The 21,808-nt window shown below is 39.2% G+C and overlaps 1 protein-coding gene across 1 annotated transcript in view; it reads left to right on the forward strand.

Annotated features, from left to right (window-relative positions):
* Positions 1 to 21,805, forward strand: part of LOC126370101 (progestin and adipoQ receptor family member 4) — an 84,698-nt gene extending 62,893 nt beyond the window's left edge. Inside the window, exons 3-6 of the mRNA XM_050014829.1 lie at positions 821 to 924; positions 4,360 to 4,497; positions 15,876 to 16,016; positions 19,205 to 21,805. Coding sequence (XP_049870786.1) covers positions 821 to 924; positions 4,360 to 4,497; positions 15,876 to 16,016; positions 19,205 to 19,270 — 449 coding nt within the window. The 3' untranslated portion in view covers positions 19,271 to 21,805. The remainder of the gene's footprint in view (positions 1 to 820; positions 925 to 4,359; positions 4,498 to 15,875; positions 16,017 to 19,204) is intronic.
* Positions 21,806 to 21,808: the final 3 nt, after the last annotated feature.

The raw sequence follows: 21,808 nt of genomic DNA on the forward strand, positions 1-21,808 counted from the left end.
GAGTTTAATTTCCGAACACGACCCAACCAGTTAGTATTTTCTCTTTTTGCAGACTACCACAACTACAACTCCATTGTGCTGGTATTCCTCGATTGAAATGTTTTCAGACCACAGAATTATTGGAACGAAACGTGCTCATTTTATAAGTTTTCTCGGCGTTCTCAGTCTGTTTGATTTCAAAGAAATCAGGAAATGGAATGTTTATAAATGTTCAAGTTTATTAAAATGTTTGAACCCTCTATGGTTGACTGTAATTCAGTGGCTTTCCTATTGCAGGACAATTAGTTAAATAAGAATATTTTATATTACGGCCACGTTGAAATTTCTCATCTTTGGAATAAGAGACAAAACTATGTTCTACATTATAGGGCCAGATAGGTTCATAACCCACATAGTCATTTGTCAGTTTTAGTCAGTCTTGATCGATGGGGCTGGCATATCAAATTTTGCTAAAAGCCCTTAAGTAAATAAAAGACTAAAAAAAAACCCACATAATCTTACTAATAACTAAAGTATAACCTACTTACCTACAGTACCTTACCTTACCTAGAATACTTACCTACAGTTTTTTTTTTTACTTGTAGATAGGTTATTGTAGATTTGCCGCAGATTGGTTTAACTACTTGGCCGGAGAGTACCTACAGTGAACACAACCTAAAGAATGGCGAAAGTGATGTGTCAGAATCGTAGTAGATGGAATTCCGTCGTCTCTGCCTACCTCAATAGAAATAGGCATGATCTTAGTATGTATCTCTTATAATATGATAGGGTTGTAGGAAAAAATTTGATAGAAAATGGAAAATAAACACTTTCTGCGCAGGTGCAATCCCGATGGTGACGGCGACGGTGTACTGTGCGCCTGCGCCGCTACGGTACGCGGCGCTCGCCGTCTACTGCCTCGGCAGCCTCCTCGGCCTATATAAGGTATGTACCACCATAGATTCTAACCTGGAGACCCGTAGCCGTAACATTCTGTACGCTTGCGCAATGCGATGAATGAGCAAACTCTATCGGCTACGCGATAAATAAACTAATTCTAGCGGTTCATTTATCGCGTCGTGCGCGATATATGTGGTGTAGCATTTAGCACAGGTGGCACAGGTGATAAGTACCTAGTTTAGATTTCAGCCTCTCTAAAAGCTTCAAAAAAAAATCTCCAAAAAAGTGATTTGTAAAAATCTAGGAAAATTACTAAACAAAGGAAAGGAAAATTACTTTTCTGTTTTATAAGGCTATTCAAATATTCTTTGAAACTATTTTTCGGCTGGAAACTCCGGGGCATTAATTAGAATAAAATTAATTTATTTTATTTTTAGAGGTTTCTTTTTCATTGTTTTTGTTCTTCTTTTGAAAATAAGAACAATCGTTTTAATTTGAAATCAGAATTGATTTAGATAGATGTCTGTTTTCTACGTATAGGGTTTGACGCCCAATGAAACAACATCATTTTCTTACTTGAGTAGAATGATTAAAAAAAACGTAACATAAGTACTTATATCACGTTATACTTATTACATTTCAATAAGTAAGATGTTTTGTATCAATAATGAATGGTATAATATCGTACAAGACGCGACCTCCGTAGCTGGCTATGATTTACGGTCGTTGGGGTCCGTTGAAATTTTCAGCACATTGCCCGATCCGGGATCCTCATAAATTTAAGACAGCGCTACAAAAATATGAGAGCTCTATGATTTTTCTTCTCAGTTTTTCTTGTAACTTCATTTGTAGGTGTAAAAGGTACATTAGTACTTTTTACAAGTACCTAGCAAGTATGACCTGCATAAATATCGAAGATTAGGCTTTTCGTTTGTTAGTAGGTTCTATTTTTTTATCTTGCGGTAGGTACCCGTTCCAGGGCAAGTAGATAGATCAATAAGGAATTTTCCTGGCTACGCTCCCGAAATAAATATATGTATAGATGGCGCTGGAGTGTTGCCTTCGTTTAACCTTCTAATTTTATGGACATAATCCTTTTGTGTTTATTTTTGTCTATAAATGTTGTTACACCCAGGCAACACACATCTTCTACCCATTATTATTCTGATCAAAATAAAGGTAAGCAATATAGGTAGCAACATAATTATGTTTATATATGCCTTTGCCATTATATTTTTGAATAATTATGTAAGTACCCGAGCAATGAGAAAATAGGTAATTATCACGATGAATCTTAACAGCGCTATCTATTTTTTTTTAGGAACATAGCCTGGAAAGCCCCTCATTGGTAGTCTAACTCGAGTCATCCAACTTTATACTCGTATCACCCTTTTCACGAATACATTGTCATACAATGTCATTGTCATGCATTGACAATTTGTAGTAGAATCTACGAGTAGAATATATTACTAATGGCTTGTTTAGATACTTCCCGCTACCTGTGCCAACCACTACACACTACGAGCACCTATTATTTATTTATAAAAAGGTTTTCCAACAGCTTATATAATAAAACATTAAATAAAATAAAAGTTACATCAAGAATTGGACTGTTACAAAAGCCACAACACTTGCAGTGTTAGGTGCACACAACACTTGCAGTGTAAGACAGCGTAACCGTTTAGGTAGATAACTAAATTATACAAATACAATTATTCAGATAATTATAAAAAAAAATGTATGCTGGAGGACATAAATATTTATAAATTTTATCTTTATACTGCCTAAGGGAATTGAAAAATAGTGGGATATGGAAATAAAACGGGATATTTTAAATATCTTTACTCCATTTTAATAAATTTTAACAAAACAAAAATAAAACTTCTTCCCTTATCCTCTAACCCTGACCGACATCCCACCATAGACTCTCCTTCTTACTTTTTAAAACTGCCCTACGTCCCATTCATTAACCATCCTCCATTCATACCATAAACAAGATTGCTGGACTATACCTACCTACCTATTACATAGTGAAATAGCCAATCCAGTTTAGAATTTTGTTTCTGAGTGAACCCTACTCTTCCACTCTTCCAACAGTCCAGAAGAGCAGCGTAGCGCAATATTGTGCATAGCCGCTGTCAGTTTGAAAAGGGTTAGCCTGTCCCTAGTATTAGGACTTTATTTTTTCTTTTTTTATGTGACTTATTGTAGATAAACGGCAAATGGCATTAACTTGGCCAGGTGTATCGAGACGTAATAGTCTACTAAATACGGCACATCGCTGATAAAGTCTAGTCTGACGAACTATTCAATGCTGTTGGAGGCAAATATTATTCCGTTTCACAGGGTCCGCTTAAATCTAAGCTGAAGATTTGATAGGTCCGCTTTCTTACAGAAGCTACCAAACTGCGAAGGTAAAACCAGTCCTATACAGATTAAGTCACATAAAAAGCAAATCTACTACAGAACACATAATGGTCCATCCTATTGGGCGTATAGCTATTCATATATTTCACAAGAATTCGTGTCAAATAATGGCTGTAAGTTTTCCTTCTATTACTTGTTGCTCTATCCAGCCTAGTGTAGCTCGCGGGCGTGAGCTTGTGTATCTAAAATAGAAAGAAATTATTTTTCATTGTTAACCCAGCGCCTTGCTATAACGGCCTCCGTGGTCCAGTAGTTTGAGCGCTGGGCTCACGATCCGAAGGTCCCAGGTGCAAATCCCGGTGGGGACACATCATGAAAATCACTTTGTGATCCCTAGTTTGGTATAAGTCATTACAGGCTGATCACCTGATTGTCCGAAAGAAAGATGCTGCTTCGGAAGGCACGTTAAACCGTTGGTCACGGTTAATACTTACTGATGCAAGTTAGTAGTCGTTAAGCCTTTGTCGGCTCAATAATAACCCTGACACCAGGATTGATGGAATTGGTAATCCACCTCACAATCCTCACGATAGAAGAAGACTGCTATTATTGTGACGTGGCTAAGCTACATACTTAGTTTGCAGTAGGCGTGTAGGTAAATAGACCACTTCTTATTGATTTCTGAGCCATTTACATGTTACGACGTGGACAGCACTGTGCAAATATGCATTGAACGGTGAGCGAATTAGTATATTCTGCAAGTCATGCAGGACGCGGAGAATTATACAGAAAATTATATGTCTGTGGCCTCATATCTTAAAGTACAATTTGATGATAAAACATAATACACCTCATATAATATAATATAGCATATTTACGTCCCACTGCTGGGGATTCGCCTGCCCTTAATCAACCGGAGAGGGTCTGAAGCTTACTCTCCTCCACTAATTAGTCTACTTCACTGTGGGTTGGTGATAAATCTCGATTGTGTTGATTTAAGTTCGCCTTCGTACGTGTAATTATCGACGTGCAAAACTGTTTGAATTTTTCTTTGTGAATAATAAAGAGAGCCAATAAATATAAATGTATGTTTATGTCGGTGCGGAATTGCAGGCGATGCGCGCGTGGTCGCCGTGGGAGCGGCGGCTGTGCTTCGCGGCGCCGTTCTGCATGCGGGTGCTGCTGGCCGGCGCACGCGCAGCCCGGCTTGGCGGTGGCGACCCGCACGCCATACTGCACGTCTTCCTACAGGTAACCCTATATGTACTCGTACTTTATTTTGAAGTGACTTATTATAAAACTTAGAATTAGGTAAGTATATTCCGCCCGGGACTCCAATTTAAAGCAATTCAATTCCCGCGAAGTTGGCTGGAAGAAATTGAAGCAATAAAGCCACCGAATGTGCTGCTTTGTGTTATATCTTATGCATATTTAAAGGCGCTAATCTCTCTCACCTCACGCGGTAAAAAAAAACTACCTACCTACCTACAAGCCAAAATTGACAAAGGGAGCTCAAAGGCGGGGCGGGGGGGGGGGGGGGGGGTTGTGATAAGGGTCAAGTTGCAAGCGATTACTAATAAAAAAAAAATAATAATAATTGTTTATTGTCATAGAAAAAGATCGACACAACATTGGGTACTACAGCTAGGACACACAAATGCTACAGAAGTATAACCCTGCTACCTGAACTAGGAGACCTGTATCTCAGGAAGCAGTGTTCAGCAATTACATCTTTTATAACGTCGGTTTAGGCAGACCATTTTAAACTGAATAATAAATAACGACGGTGTAAATGATCGAGTAAAGTATCCTTATGTCAATCCCATACATTTTATTCGATAACAATGTCGTTTTTCATAAACGTTTGCAACTTGGCTAAGGCCCCTGGTGGGCATGAACTTCGGCTTCGAGCGTCGTTTGAGAGGATCACGACGGAGAGAAACATCCCGAAGCGGCGATAATAGCTAGGATGGATCTGATTAAAAACGCTGAAGGAGAGGAATGTTCACCACACCGGCGGAGTCGATATCATAAACTCACGACTTGGGTAGTTTTTTACCCACACTTTGCGAGATTTCTCCTCACCGAGCTTTCACATGGAGCGGAGTCGATATCAAGGAACTGAGTCGCATAACTAATGTTTGTGATACTAAAACAAACACTTTACAAGAAAGCACTCAGAATGCATAAAGAACTTTCAGCACTACACATTAGCTTTACAACGAGCAATTCGCAATAATAAGCCGGCAACGGCGAGGCAAATTAACCCTTCTGATAAATCAATATCAATTGCGCACAAATTACATAGACGTCGACGGGCGGCGGTTAATTGAGGGGATAGTGGGGAAATTAAATAAATAATAAGTAAGTACCATGCAGACTCATGCAGTGCATTTTGTATTCGCTCCAGTGCGGGCGGCTTATCGACTAGTAATATAAAATGCACACACATACACGATGTTAGTGACATCGTAACGAAAACCGAGGGGAATGATTCAGACCATGACTCTGAGTTGATATCAAGTAGAATTTTCCGACGAAAAATTCATATTATTCTTTGTTTCTTTTTTAAATTATTTTCAATTGTATACTTTTGCAGTGACACATTCCACTTGATATTAACTCAGAATAATCAGCTGAATCACTCCTCTCACTATTTGTTACGATGACACTTCCACCCCATGCAAGTACAACCAGGTAGCCATACAAGTACGTATGGGTGTTAATGACACCGTAACGAATACTGAATGTGATGATGCAGACCACGATTTTGAGTAACTATATGTGTGACGTCTGACGCCATACGATTGAAGACTAAATTATGTCCGAGGGGGGTGAGGTAAACCTAGCTCAGACGCTGGTGGAGAGCGGAGAGTTGCCGTTCTTTATGTAGTATTATTCCTTATTCTATGCTATCACATAAAACATACATTGCCGGTAAAGAGGCTACGGAATATAAGACACAGTAAAGCTATCGTAGTTATCTTTTTGCAGGAGTAGTAGTAAAAGCGAGCGGGCTGAACCGATGACAGCGGTTCTCATTCATTAGGGTCATTCCATCTTCCCCTGGTAGTAGCGGCTTCCGAATACATCCCACTTAGGGACGGTACTGAAAAGTATCGGCGTCCGAAGGACGTAATATACGATCCCGACAACCCGATTACTCTAGCCCTATGGCTAGAGTAATCCTCTATAGGCCTCTATAGGCAGCCAATCAGCTCGTGACACAAAACACTTCAGGACCCCGATACCGACCCCGCCGGCGGGGTCGACGATTTCCCTCAATCAGCGCTTGTCGCTATCGACCCACTAGGGTCGATTAATTCTTTCAAATATTTTTCCTCTCAGACGGACGCCCTGAACCGAGGTTCGCGCCCAACTGGGCACCCTTAGGCCTGTTGTCTTAAACGTTGTACCGGGTGATAGCCTTCAGCGCTCCCCAGTTGTCCGGCCAAGTAGTTAATGCCATCTGCGGCAAATCTACAGTAAGTCACGTCAAAAAAAGGTCATTCCATCCTCTTTCTTCTGTTGCGTGGCCCCTACCGCCAGCAAAGGGCCATACATCACTTGATGAGCGCAGGGCGGAGTGAGGCGCGGAGTACATTCTAGCAATGCTGGCCGCAAGCCAACGCGTGCCACTGCCCGCTCCACCGTGGCCATGGCACCTCATATTTATTGCTCTCCTCACCTCCGACCCTGTCAACCTGTTTATTTAATGCTCACACCCACCATGCGCCAGCTACCCTCGATTGTAATTTATTAATCAGTTTTGGAAAATAGATTCTTGTTAACCTGTACCTGACACTAAAAAACGCAGTTGTTTTTTTTTATTTTAATGGAAACTGGTGTTAACTTACAACTATAAACGGATGTATTACCTACTTAACTTAAAATAAATTAGTTAATAAGTAGTTGATAAATATTCAAATTACTAACTTAATTTAAGTACCTAGTAAAAAGCTGATGAATACCTACCCCTTCGGGTATGCTTATGTTATGGTGTGTTCAAATTAACCAATCGTCCTGACCGATAGTAAAACAAACAGAACTATTATCCACTACCTTGATATTTGTCATGAACAGCAAAACCGATGGATCATTAGTAGGTAACTGATACAAATTTATTATTGTCACGTGCAGGCCACAGCCTAACAACATACTATACTTACTTAGAGGTATACTGGAGATTAATTAGTTGCTAGTCGCGGACTATTAGTAATCTGTGGCGGCATTGGTCCGGCTTCCTCACGATTCATAAAGGCGCGGCTACAGGCGCGGAGGGATCGTATTACTGAGGGCATTAACCTAAATACCCACTGTTGATGACACCCAACGTGACTAGCGTGTGAGTACGGTCTTATAACACCTAAACAGCCGATTATAACGTATCATTCAGAGTATTTTATGTTTAGTATTTTATTATACATACTCATAAATAAAATCACGCCTTTTTCCCGTCCCAGTAGACAGAGCCTATGGAATTCCAGTTAGTACGATCCTGACACGCCACTTTCGCTTCCACTCTCTTTGGTACATTTTTTTTTGCAACAGAACGCACAGGGTAGAGATGAATAAGAGGAGAAGGGGGAGGCATTTGCCCAGAGGGACATGCAACTGGCTATCCTAAAAAAAAATGTGTCTGTATTATCAGCCAGGAAAACTTCCTTTTTGTATTATGATCATGACTGAACTGTTCATTGAACTGCAACGGCTCTGCCTGCGGCAATCAATTTTACTTAATTAGATGGTGTGCACATATGCTCGCAATTTGCGAGGATCTTTCCCAACAAGATTGGTTATATAAGTCACATCTGAGCACATGAATGTCGGAGTTGAAGCAGTCGCCGTAGCCGAAAGCGGCTGGATCAAATCATCATCATAACTGAATTAAAATAACAAAATCCAGCCATCTGAAGCAATCGGAGGTAGGTAACTCTATTTCAGCGGAAGCGTGTTAGAATATAGTTTTCTCCTGAAATACCTAGTGGTCAATTTCTAGTTTCCTGTTACACCCTCACACTCGCCGATGTACATTTTTTTGGTCCTTGCCTGGTTTTTCAAACTCATTTTTTATAACAACATTAAAAATCATTGAAAGCCTTTGTTCCTTTCACACGTCGTCGATGCAGTCTTTGCCATAAGGCGCATTTGAAAACCAAGTGCGTTTGTAAAATTTAAATAAGATTTATTGGCTATTGTAGATACTTAAGAAGAGAGATAATTATGATAATATAATAACAACTTCACGCCTGTATACCCGAAGGGGTTGGCAGAGGCTAAACATAGCATCACCCACTCTTCGCCAGCTATAGACAGCGCGCATAATGTTATAGCAATAGTGCTATCAACCGGACATTAAGCCTGAATACCACGTGTTATTAATTATCTATAATTCAAAGTCAAATTCAGTAGTTTTAAGTTTACGCGGTTATTATCATAATTAAAGCACATAATAACGGGTTCATTCCGATATCAAAAACAAAAACAAGGGTAGACAGATATGTCTGCCCGTAGAAAATTATGGATCTACCTACTCCACTCCTATCTCATCAGTCATCCCGTGATCATGGCACTTGCAACAGTGTCGAAATATTGGGAGTCTCATATCCCCATTTAAACGCGGAAAGAACCCGTTATTATGTGCTTTAATTATAAATTCAGTAGTTATACGTCCTCAAGAGGAGATAAATATGATAATAATGTGTAGATATCTTTTATAGTTATTTAACCGGAAGCACACCACGGACACCTCATACAAACAACCTCGTTTTACACAGACACCCCATATTGACATTATCGTACACGCGCATCTGTGTGTGTGACGTCTGACGCCATACGATACAACATACAAGTCTAAAATATGTCCGAAGGGGGGTGAGGTAAACCTAGCTCAGACACTAGTGGGAAGCTGAGAGTGGCCGTTCTAAGTATTCAAATTCAATTCAAATTCAAAAATATCTTTATTCAGTAGGTAACATAGTTACACTTTGAATCGTCAATTTTACATAACGAACGTCTCATCCGCCTAAAACTACTGCAGCTTCTCACAACCTGTACAGCCGGGGAAAAGAAGCTGCAGGAAAAACCTCGGCACAGGGCCCTAGACGTTCTTTAAAAAAAAATTATTATTCCTTATTCTGCCGGAAGATACTAATGTAAGTATATAACGTATGTCAGTATCCACCTGGCTTACTACCGCTGCTATGACTTGAATTTATAACTTACATTAATTACAAGCCTTATAGTAGACATTCAAGTCATAACAGCGGTAGTAAGAAGCCAAGGTGGATAGGTATAATATGTTATTCAAGGCTTCTAATAGGGTAGTTGCTAACTAGTCAATTCAGTTACTTTTTACTAAACGTCAAAACACGAAATTATAATGGAATTTGCATGAAAAATCAACCTGTGACGTCATAGAAAAACGTGAAAAAATATCGCAACAATTATTAAATTTTTCTTTATTAAAATTCATAAATAAGTTAAATAATAAACTTTATATCTGTCTTTATTTGGTAATTAGAATTTCTTTTTCTATCGTATTTGTTGTGAGGTGAATTACCATCCTCATCAACCCTGGTGTCAGGGTTACTATTGAGCCGCCAAAGGCCTCTGACATGACTCATGTAACGACTACTTACCTACTTAAGTACATCAGTAAGTAGTAACCGGGACCAACGGCTTAACGTGGCTTCCGAAGCACGGATCATCTTACTTTTGGACAATCAGGTGATCAGCCTGTAACCAAACCAGGGATCACAAAGTGATTTTTGTTATATGTCCTCACCGGGATTCGAACCCGGGACCTCCGGATCGTGAGCCCAACGCTGAACCACTGAACCACGGAGGCGGTTAGTTAAAATCTAATTAATTGGAATTTTATAATTATTCTTTGACCTAGGAAAGTACCCAATTGTAAATGTATTGTAGTAGTAGGTACTGAGTTACAGTTTAGTACAGCAGTGTGTGGTCAAGGGATGCATATGATGCAGGGCGGCCCGGCCGATGCGGGCGATCGATACACGAGGTTTAATCGCCACTGACACATAATACACCAGAATTATTTATTATCATACCACAAACATTATGTTTCATTAAACTTTATCCACATTATAATGTCACATTCCCCGATATTATCATCCATACTCTGCGCATCGATACTGGTATCGATGCATGTGTGATACACTTTCTTGCTCACAACAACACATACACAACATAACACAAACGTATGCTAAGGCGGCCTGACCGCTAAAAGCGATCTCTTTCAAACTAAAGTTGCAGATATGGTACACTGCACTCACACCCCGGACACTCAGACGTAGAATGCAATCCCGACTCGAGATCCCGCGGGATTGGAAGTCTCGATCCCGCAAGATCCCGAAATTTTCGGAATCTCGTCTAGTTCATAAAAAAATGTAAGTTTGTTGGCTGGAAACGATTAAAAGTGCTTGTTTGTGATAGTGAGGTTAATTAAAACAAAATATTTTTTTATACATACATACACATACATAAACTCACGCCCGTAATCCCAAATGGGGTGGGCAGAGCCACAAGTAATCAAAGACAACTTGCAGCCACTGTTGATACGAAGTCCTAAGATGGATATGATGAACCTTATGGTGATAAGGGATCAGCCTATCGCCCATAACATTAGTCCATCATGTTAGAGGACGCAATCCCTCTGTCGGTTTGTCGGTATTTTTTTATAGAAAACAAAAACCTGCATTGTTCAATATTACTAAGTAAATAATTTAAGTAAGGCGATTCGCCCGATCCCGTCAATCTCAAATGGGATCTCGTCATATTATGCTTCGGGATTGATCCCGAAATATTAGACGAGATCTCGCGAGATCGGCATTCCCTAGACAGACGGTTCCCGCGATTCGCCTTACTCCTTAGCGGCTCCAAGTAAGACCCAGGGGAGGTGAGGTAAACGCCCGATACAAATGGGCGCGGGGCGGAGATTTACCGTTCTATCCTATCATTCTTTATTCTATGCTGCATTGTGAATGTGTGTTAAATGTATACATTATTGTGATAAAAGTCAATAAAGTCCATACCAGACACAGTATTACGGTAATTATCTCGGACGGACAATACTTTTGCATGGGTAAATTATTTTGATATGAAAAATGATACAAAATTGTCCGTATAAATTGCAAATTGCCATGGCTTTTATTACTTTTTTATTGTCATATAAAAATATGTAACTATACATACTAGGTATCTATAGAATTATGTAACTGGGGGACTGATAATTACTACCTACCTGCTAAATTATTAGTGTAAACATAATTTGAAAATTAAATAAAAATGAATGCAACCTTCCTGTAGTTTCCCTAGCCTAGTATTCTATACGTAAACATCCACCTTATTATAAAACCTAATTGATACAAAGGCCTTATGAAAGTTACTTTTGTACCTGCCATTTTTTCGTTAGTATGTACTTACTAAGCCGTAGTAAGTGAATATTTTGAATAGTATCCTGGTAAGTGGTGGCGGTAATTCTCGTGGTATTTCCTCGCAAGTCGGCTGGCGGTAATTGAGGCAGGCGCTAACAGGCAATACGTGTACAACGATACATTGTCTTGGAGTTAGCTAATTAACCCGGCGCAGTCGCCTTCGACACCGCTCTATCACGGCTCTACTGCTGGCGATTAAGCGAATGCACCTTTTTCAATTAAAAAATAATAACTACATACATAAACCTACATACGTCGGGAATACGTCGTCAGAATGCGTCGGGTGTATGTAGGTATACGAAATCTTGGCCCTGCCCACTCTACTTATGGCTTATTAGGTACACCACCCTATCCAGACGCCTTGCATCTAATGAATCACGTAACGTAACATGGCCTTTAAAACGAATACATATCTATATAGTTTTAATAATAACTTAAATAAAGGGTATTATAGGTAAGTTTACACGACGAAATTCAAGTTTCCTATTTGAATAGTCATCATCAATCATTTAAGAGCTACGCTCTTGTCGATGTAGCATTCTCCTCTTGTCTACCAAAGGTATACTTTTTCTTCTTTATTAAAATACCAGCCATCGGGGCGCATTTATAGTAGAAAGTGTGAAATTAAACACATTTGGCAAATATGCCTTGTTTAATCACCGAATCTACACCATCCTCGCCGATTGTACCCCTATCCTCTTCCCGCTAATCGCCATTACTGGACCGAGCACTGTAATTCCGGCCCGGAGCCGCTGGCTGTCTTCCAGCGGAGCTCACACTAATAATGAATGGATACGAGCCACCAGCGCCGCCCACCGATATAATAACTCTACCTAATGTCTTTAGTTGGATCACCAAACTGCCTTACAGAGCAGAAAACAATAGCTCCCGGTCGCTCACAATAACCTCGTTTTACCCATGTAAAACCACAACCGAGGCGCAAAATCTAAGGTCAGAAATATATTAAGTAGTATAAATTATGACTAATATCTACGCAGTTAATAGGAATTATAAGCGAACATTTTCCCCATTACTTATTAATTCTATTACCTATATATATCACAATAAGCGCGTCATTGATAAACTGGATGATGTTGTTGGCCTAAGGAATATTAAGATCATGTACATATACATACGAATTAGGCATTAATTAATGTACTACTTAGGCCTATGCCCAGCAGTGGGCGTCGTACGGCTGATGATGATGATGATGACATATACATACATAACTTAATATGTAAGGATGCGTATATTGAGGACAGTTCAACCAGATAGTAAGTAACTTAACACGTTCACTGTGTAACTGAAAATTAGATATCAACCCCTCACGTGTAATGATATTTTTCAATAAACACATTGGAATTTATGTAAGTACATAGACACACTTTGGCGAGAAAAAATGTGCCCCACATATGGGACATACACGTATGAGTTTCAGATTTATTGCCTCATATGTGATTTATTCATACACAATGAAAGTGTTAAATCATTTATGATTTAGTTCACGTAAAAGGTACACTCACAGCCCCGCACCAATACGGTCTTAGAGCGAGCTTTATTTACCCCTATTGGGGCAATTTTAGTAGGTTTTACACGGTAAGAAAGAGATTTTTGGGTTAAGTGTCCAGACTATAACTAAATTGCGAGATATTATCAAACAATGTACTATAGAAAAAATATTATAAGTACATCAATGTTATCAACAATAAGAATAAGATAATAATAGACACAACTCAAGCCCGTAACGGTGTCTAACGGTGTCTATTTGTGTGGGCAGAACCTCAAATCGCCAGCGTACAACTTAATATCGAACACGTGATATCGACGTCCTAAATTATGTTTTAAATATAAGACATAAAAATAAAGTAGAGACGACGGAATTTTGTTTACTAACATTGATGCTGATTCCGGTACACACCATCTAAAATAAACTTTTTAAGTTATATTTGTCATTTTCTTATCCGCCGAAAAGGAAAGGAACGGGTAATCGACATGCATAACATTTATGGAACGCACGTCAATTTTAGGCAGAGATTTAAAAAACCCTTCCAAAATTGTATATTGGCCAATAACGTCAAAACGGATTGCATACGATCTAGATGCCTATTTTATTCACCTGGGTTATTATTTCATTGCAAAATTAACAGTTGTCAATAATCCGTCCTTTTCCTTTTCGGCGAATAAGAAACGAGTATAACTTAAAATGGGCCTATGCCCAACAGTGGGCGTCATACGGCTGATGATGATGATAACTTAAAATAAAATTAGGAGATGTCTGCAGGAATCGGAGCCATAGTATATTTAAAAAATGTGTTATTATATGTACTATATGGGGAGAGGGATCGTTGGGTTACCGCGACTATCCTCTTCTTAATTAAAAAAATAAGTATTTACTAAATAAGAATTTTCTCGTTTCGTGCTACTAAATCATTATTTAAAGATACGTAAACACTCAAATAAAATTGTTCCAGAACAAATAACAGGCCATTTGGCCGAGTAATACGATGTATAAAATATAAAAATGAATATATTAAGTAAGTACTGAGAATATAAACCCTCCAGGAGGGTCATCAAATATTCTTGAGGGAAGAGTGATAAACCGGAGCTTCCAGCCTGCCATCAAAGTTTCATGGCCACAATCCTTAGGGAATGCAATGCAAACTCCAAGTTCGCAAGAACCATCATGCCTACAACTACTTACGGGCATTGTTTGATATGCATAATGGGCGCAATCTGACGGAGTGTCTGGAATTCAAGCACTTTACGAACTAATCTAATCCATAAGTTCACGCATGAAGAATTAGCTAAGTAGGGTACCTATAGGCAAATCTATATGTAAGTACATTATATCATTCGAAATACGCGCGCGAAATATGATACACTTTGGTCCCACGTCACAATTTTTTTATCATTATTTTTTTTAAATAATTTATTGTACATAGAACCCGATATAAAACGATTAGACTAACACAAGACAGACAAACGGTTCAGCTTTTTTCTAGTAGAAAATCTCTTCCAGCAGAAGATAAACTTAAAAACTAAGAGAAATTGAACTGTTAGTCTCACTAACTGTCAAATATATTAATGTGACAGGGTTCTAAAGTGGTTTCACCATGATATTGCTTATCCTGTCTCTGGCACTTTGTCCAGGTTTCGATTCTGTCACAGTACAGGAAAAGCGCGCGGGCTACAAGAGAACTGTTATAAATAATGTGTTTTACGGCTTGTGATATAGGCGTGATACTGTTTTGTTTATGGCAGCGAGACCTTTGATCCAAAAGAGAACTAAGTAGGTACTTAAAAAGTTTAACCTATAGTCTTGCTGGCGTCAGTAAAGATAAGAAACATGAATAATAAATATAAGCATAAAACAATGTGTGTATATAAGTACTCTAATAACTTAAAACGGATCAAATGCAATTATTATGCATCATTACTTTTATATTTATGACAAAATTGATTAGAACAAACCATACCACACCTATGCCTCGTGCAGCGGTGTGAATAATAAAACCAGAGGGGTCATATAAAGGGTGCTATACGACATATAGTAAATTATGCACCAGCAATCACAATCAACCAATATTACAGCTACTTTAAAGAACAATTGCGTTCTACTCGAATTTCAAAAATCATATTAATTTTAAATTCAAGCTAAAAATAGTTGTTCATTTGTTTTTCTGCCTTTGCGTCACCAGAATATTTTCTAGAACATTCTTTTATCCAATCGTTAACTATTTCCGGAGGAAAAGTTGCAACTCCGTATTTCAACACCTTTTTTTTTTAGTTCTGTGCAATAAAGTATATTTGATTTGATTTGATTTGATTTGATTTGATTTGATTTGATTTGATTTGATTTGATTTGAAGAGATCATCGAGTGCTGTACCAAGGGATTCTACAGAAGAGGCATCAATGTACCTCCAATAAAACTATAATAACGGCAAATACTCCAGCATTGGCTGCGTGTATTACTCGACGCTCTCGATATCATGAGTCACTCGTCTCTGAGCTGCTTGGGACTGGTGTTCCGACGCTTCAAGGAAGCGAAACAATAAAATGTCTAAATAGTATATGAATTGTTTAGGTTCTTTGTTGTATGGGCCTTAGATCTAAATAAATAACTTCAAAGAAAACTCTCATAAAGAACATACATGGTACCATTTCAGGATGCGGTGTCGCTGGGCGGCGGCGTGATCGGAGCGCTGCACATCCCGGAGAAGTGGTTCCCGGGCGCCGTGGACCGCTGCCTGAACTCACACAACATCATGCACGTGCTCGTCGTGCTTGCCGTCTACTCCATGCACCAGGTACGGCCCTAGGCTAGCTTCCACCTGATTATCCGAAAATTTAAGCAGTTGGTTCCGGCTATTAGCCGTTAAATCACCTCCACCAACCTGTTGCCCTAGCCTCTAGGTGTCCGTCAGAATCGCCGTTCACTCTTATTTTGTTGGCGTATTTTTATTTAGGTATTGTACAAGTTCAATGGATCATCATTATCACTAATTTAATTCCATTCTTGTCTATCGAAGGCCAATTCTTTCACTTCCTTTTAAGACAAGACGCAAGAAAGAACCGTTGTAGCCCTGTTGGTAGAACGCTTGCCTCTTACTTTGAGGTCGCAGGTTCGTATCCATCACAGGCCTAAACCAATGATTTACAAAACTATCCTAACTACCCTACTTTCCACGACCTACCCTATATACTACTGCACCAGTTACACCAATCTCACCTTACACAATCTGTCCCATGTGCGCTACGCACTACAAATCATCAAAGGAAGGCCTACATTCGACTTCTAGGGTTAACCCGTCCATTAAAAAACAAAACCGGGCGTCCCACGACGCTGCAAATTGACTTTTGCCGCCAATTAAAAAGCGTCAGCAAGTTTATTCCATTTACACATACATCTCCATTTACACATTCAGCTCACGACAATATCTCTATGGGGTAGTCAGAGGTACATCTATCGCAAGATGCAGTAAGTCCGCACCTCACCGAGCTTTCTGTTAGACCTACGTGATGGGTGAGCCGTATCCCCGTCTATAAAGTATTAATTTCATTTAATAATCTAAATGACCATTAAACCAAAATATATCAGTATTGTTTTCTTCTATGCTGTTCTGGGAGCAAATAAAAAACATAGAGCACGTTCAGCTGCTTCTCTTCCCGGGCAACGTCGTAAAAACCGACAGAGGGATTGTGTCCTCTAACATGATGGACTAATGTTATGGGCGATAGGCTGATCCCTTATCACCATAAGGATCATCATATCCATCTTTGGACTTCGTATCAACAGTGGCTGCAAGTTGTCTTTGATTACTTGTGGCTCTGCCCACCCCATTAGGGATTACGGGCGTGAGTTTATGTATGTATGTATATCAGTATTCCACTTTATGCTTACACTTGCGTAGATTAGCTAAGTAATCGATTCTTGAGAAGTTCGTGCAATAAACTCACGACTGTATTCGTCAGTGAATTTCCAAAGTGCTATCTTCATAAAGGATAATTGTTTCTAGAACCACATCTAGATGTAAGGTTCATATGAACAAACAATGAATCAATGTTTTTGATATATTATTTTCTGTGTAGAGTGATATTGCGGATTTTACCACTAAGATAAAATTAATTTGAATTTAATACTTGGATTTTATTTATTATTTCTGTTCTTGTAAGACTATCTATCTTGGTTGAATTAGTCGGAAAAACTTATCTGCTTACTTGTTAAAATGTTGTTTTTATGTCACCAATGTCATCATAACATGATAGCAGTGCAGTGATAGGGAACCTAATCAAAAAGCTACCTATTATGGTACATAATTGGTGAAGCTGTTAAGCCGTTGGTCCCGATTATTACTTACTGATGTGAGTACGCACTCGTTACACGACTCATGTCAGGGGCCTATGGCGGCTCAGTAATAACCCTGACACCAGGGTTGATGGGGTTAGTAATCCACCTCACAATCCACACGATAGAAGATGGTACATAGGTACCTACCTATTAGAACACCTCCACCAAACACAACACGACGTAACGTAACAAACATAACATAACAAATAATTTATTGCACAAACAGGAAAAAACAAAATACAAAACAAAAGATAAATAGAATGAGTACAATAGGTGGCCTTATTGCTAAGTAGCAATCTCTTCCAGACAACCTTTAAGTATAGGAGACGTACTTTTATACCATATCAAAATCAACTTACGGTACTTACTTCTAAAAGAAAGGTCCGGCGTGTGGTTATTATTCACGACTCATGGTTTTGAGTACCTCGCCCCACTGCCTTCCCCTTGCCTTTCCACTCTAGAAAGCTAGAACTTTAGGAGAATTAACATGATAAGCTCCTGTATACTATTACATATATAAATATCCTATATACGTCCCACTGCTGGGCACAGGCCTCCCCTCAATCAACCGGAGAGGGTATGGAGCATACTCCACCACGCTGCTCCACTGCGGGTTGGTGGAGGTATTTTTACGGCTAATAGCCGGGATCCACGGCTTGACGTGCCCTCCGAAGCACGGAGTCAACTTACTTTTTTAGACAATCAGGTGATTCAAGCCTGTAAAGTCCTTACCAAACATAGGACCGTCTCCCAAAGTGATTTCGAAAATGTTCCCATCGGGAATGGAACTCATACCTCCAGATCGTGAGCCCAACTTTACTACTACTACTCTAAACTGGCGAGCATGCGTGAAGTCTTTGATGGGAGTGGAGGAAGCGAGAGTGGTGTGTCAGGATCGTAGTACGTGGAACTTCGTGGTCTCTGCCTACCCCAACGGGAAATAGGCGTGACCTTATGTATGTAAGCCATGAGCAATATAATGTACCCACTTTAGGACTCTGTCGCACTAACATATTTGACATTTAGTGAGACTTACAGTTCAATTTGTCAAAAAAGTTAATGTGACATGGTACCAAAGTGTATACATATTAATGCTCGTGACCGTACAAGTTAATGCTCGTGACTGTGACTGCACTAAGTAAGTGTGCTCTTCACTCACCTTACACCAAGTAAGGTTGTAGTCATACGAGAACCTATATTCAATGAAAATATATAACAAATACATATCCTCACCTGTAGACCGGTGACAAATAAGAACGACCTACCACAACACGGAAAACTCGGGAGCCTAAGTACTTCAAAATAATGTCCTATTTGATAGCTAATGCGAAATTATAAGTGCACTTAGTCAGCCGATACGACCATTATGTGCTATCGTGTGTTTGCGACACACTTTACTCATTATTACCTATTTTCAGAAATCAGAGTGATTTTCAGTTTCCTGTTATCATACTACTTGTACTACGCAGGTGCATAGTAGCATACGTAGACATAGGAGTACCTAGTCCTATCCCTATAGGTACGTATCTACATATTTACAGTACTCCATTCATACTCGTAGCAACCGCACTTGTGAAAAACTTCAAGTTAGGTAACCAGACCTAGTGAAAAACGATGATTAATTGTTGTACGTTGTGTGTATTGCAGGTGACGACGCGCGACATAGCGTGGATGGACCGCACCGAGTGCCGCGGGCCGCTGCGCACGCTCTGACGGCCGCCGCCGCCTCCGCGCGACGCCTGCGCACCTTCCTGCGCCACCACACGCGCTCCCTACCGCCCCCACCCGCACCGCTATAAGCCTTACAACGCCACAAAGCTAGGCAATGCGCTAAAATACCAACCAAAGAACGAAAATTCAATGACTGTAATATATATTACGTTATTCGCTTCGATCCTCTGAAAGTCGACAAGAATCGCTGTTGGACATCATTGAATCTCACGCATTATGCCAGCTGACCAAACTATGAAAATATCGTTTATTTGGCATAAATGTATAGTTTGCAAGAAACTTGTTACTTTTGTTACTCTATCTAATATCTACTTACTCTATCTACTGTTCAAGCTTTTACACAATTTACCTTTATAATATATAATGAATATGAACTCGGTTGCAAAGACAACTATATAAGTAAATTATGCGTGCGGCTTAACCATAAGTTCGAAGTTTACCGCCATAAAATATTGTATAAATATTTGTAATTATAACAAAATAACTTTAGGAAGAATAATTGACACGTTAGTATTTTATGTTGCTCAATCGTTACAAAAAAGTGTGCATTCAAGATGGAAGGTAAGTATCGTTAATAAAATAGTAGGCTTTCTTAAGAACTTTTCTAATCACAGACTGCGCTCCACATACTATTCATTTTGTTGAAAGTCATTGGTTGATTGGATAGAAACTCACCATAAATGTGCCTCTTGGTGTGCAAAGCTCAAGACGGCTTTTCACACAATGGCACATAAAATTGGCAATAACTATTTAAGAAGTTAAATATTGATCTCAATACATTGGATACGTATAAAAACATATCTACAATTCAATTACCCAGCTGTGAGTAAAGAGAGGAACCTATCCAATCCACGCTCTAAATTAAGACTATTCTTCTCGTGTTGATACACATCTATTCCGTCAAACTTGTAGGCAGTATTTGAAATTCACATTCCGATATAGTAATAGTAACTAGCTTTAATGCCGCGTTAGAAGGTACAGGCTTTTTGAAGTTGAAATAATTGAGATAGACTAGCTAGCGGACAATATCACGGCCTACCTGTAGGATAGGTTGCGTCGGTGTACGTGCACCATAACGGTAAAGTGCGTAGCCGATTGCAGGCAGCAGCAGCGGCGACACTGCCAGTTTCTACATATTTCTATGAAATACCCTCTGAGGCTAGCGACACTATGTCGGTGTAGTACCTACTATCGCCGCGATAAGTATCGCCTGCTGCTCCTACCAACAATCGGCCACAAACTTGTACCGTAACGCTCCTGACGATTAGAACCACTTACAATAACTAGTTCGGTAACGATAGATAGCGTTCCGTCGTTTCGTTAATAGCTATAATATAGTGTAAGATTCGAGTACAATTAACGACATCGTTCGAAGCAAACCAGCTCCAATTAAAGTAGTCATAATAATAATAATATAGCGCTATTAAATAAAGTCGAATTCGCGTCCTGTTCATGCAAGTTACCTCATTGTAGATTAGTCGATTAGTAGATTCATACTTATACGCGCATATTGTTTGTTTTCCAACTTATTTAACGTAAAGCGACCGGCCACGATATTGTGATCCCAGCACCGGCCGCTTGCATGGCTTCACTATGAGCATCCACCGTTGGAAGCAGAAGCCATGATTGCCGCGTTCTAAAATAAAAAGTCTTGAGCATATAATCTTCTTACTCGAATGTGACTGCTGTACAGACAAGTTAGTGATTACAACGCATAACTTTCTATTGTACCTACTCTTACGAATATTCGTCGCGATCCTATGGATTATATTAAAGTATGTTTGTATAAATCGAATATTTAACTATTACACTAATTTCAGTGACCAATCATTGGTATATTTTTATATTCTTGGTGTTGTGCGCTTCACGGCTTTAGTATAGGAAGGCATCGCGAGTGATCTGGCATTCCTCTAGAACACGTCTCCGCTAGTGGTTTATAGATTCAATCAACTAGTCATAACTGTAGTTCGAGTAGCTAGGTAGATTACAAGCAATAAATAGACAATTGTTAAGAAATTTGACAAAAGTAGTCGCGTAAACGTTAAACGAAGTACTGTCCTGTTTACGCAGTAAGATTTGTTGTTGAAGTTTTTTATTCGCACCTTTTTGATGGCTTTAATATCTACTTTTGTCAAAGTTCTGTTGTTTTAATGAATTATTTATTATAAAGTAGTGTTTTAGATGAAACGAAGTGTACTTGAGGTTTTATACCGCGGCGCAACGCAGGCGCAGCCGCCGCAGTGCCGGCGCATTCATCGCCGCTCGGCGCTTGTCCGCTCACTATCCCCTGACACCTTTCATTTAGGTACCTAACTATATTTTTGGAGACAGACTTTCATCTTCATATTTACAATAGAAAAAAGATATTTTTCTGAGCAATGAAACACAGCCAAAGAAAGACAAACAAATTTATATTTTGAATCAACATTTGACTAGGTGAAATCGTACTTATTTGTATGTAAGCGGTCAAATTAATTTATTGATAAAATTATACTTATATAGTAAGACTTGTATTATAAA

Source organism: Pectinophora gossypiella, chromosome 10 (assembly GCF_024362695.1).
Source record: "Pectinophora gossypiella chromosome 10, ilPecGoss1.1, whole genome shotgun sequence".
In the NCBI taxonomy this organism is placed as follows: Eukaryota; Metazoa; Arthropoda; class Insecta; order Lepidoptera; family Gelechiidae; genus Pectinophora; species Pectinophora gossypiella.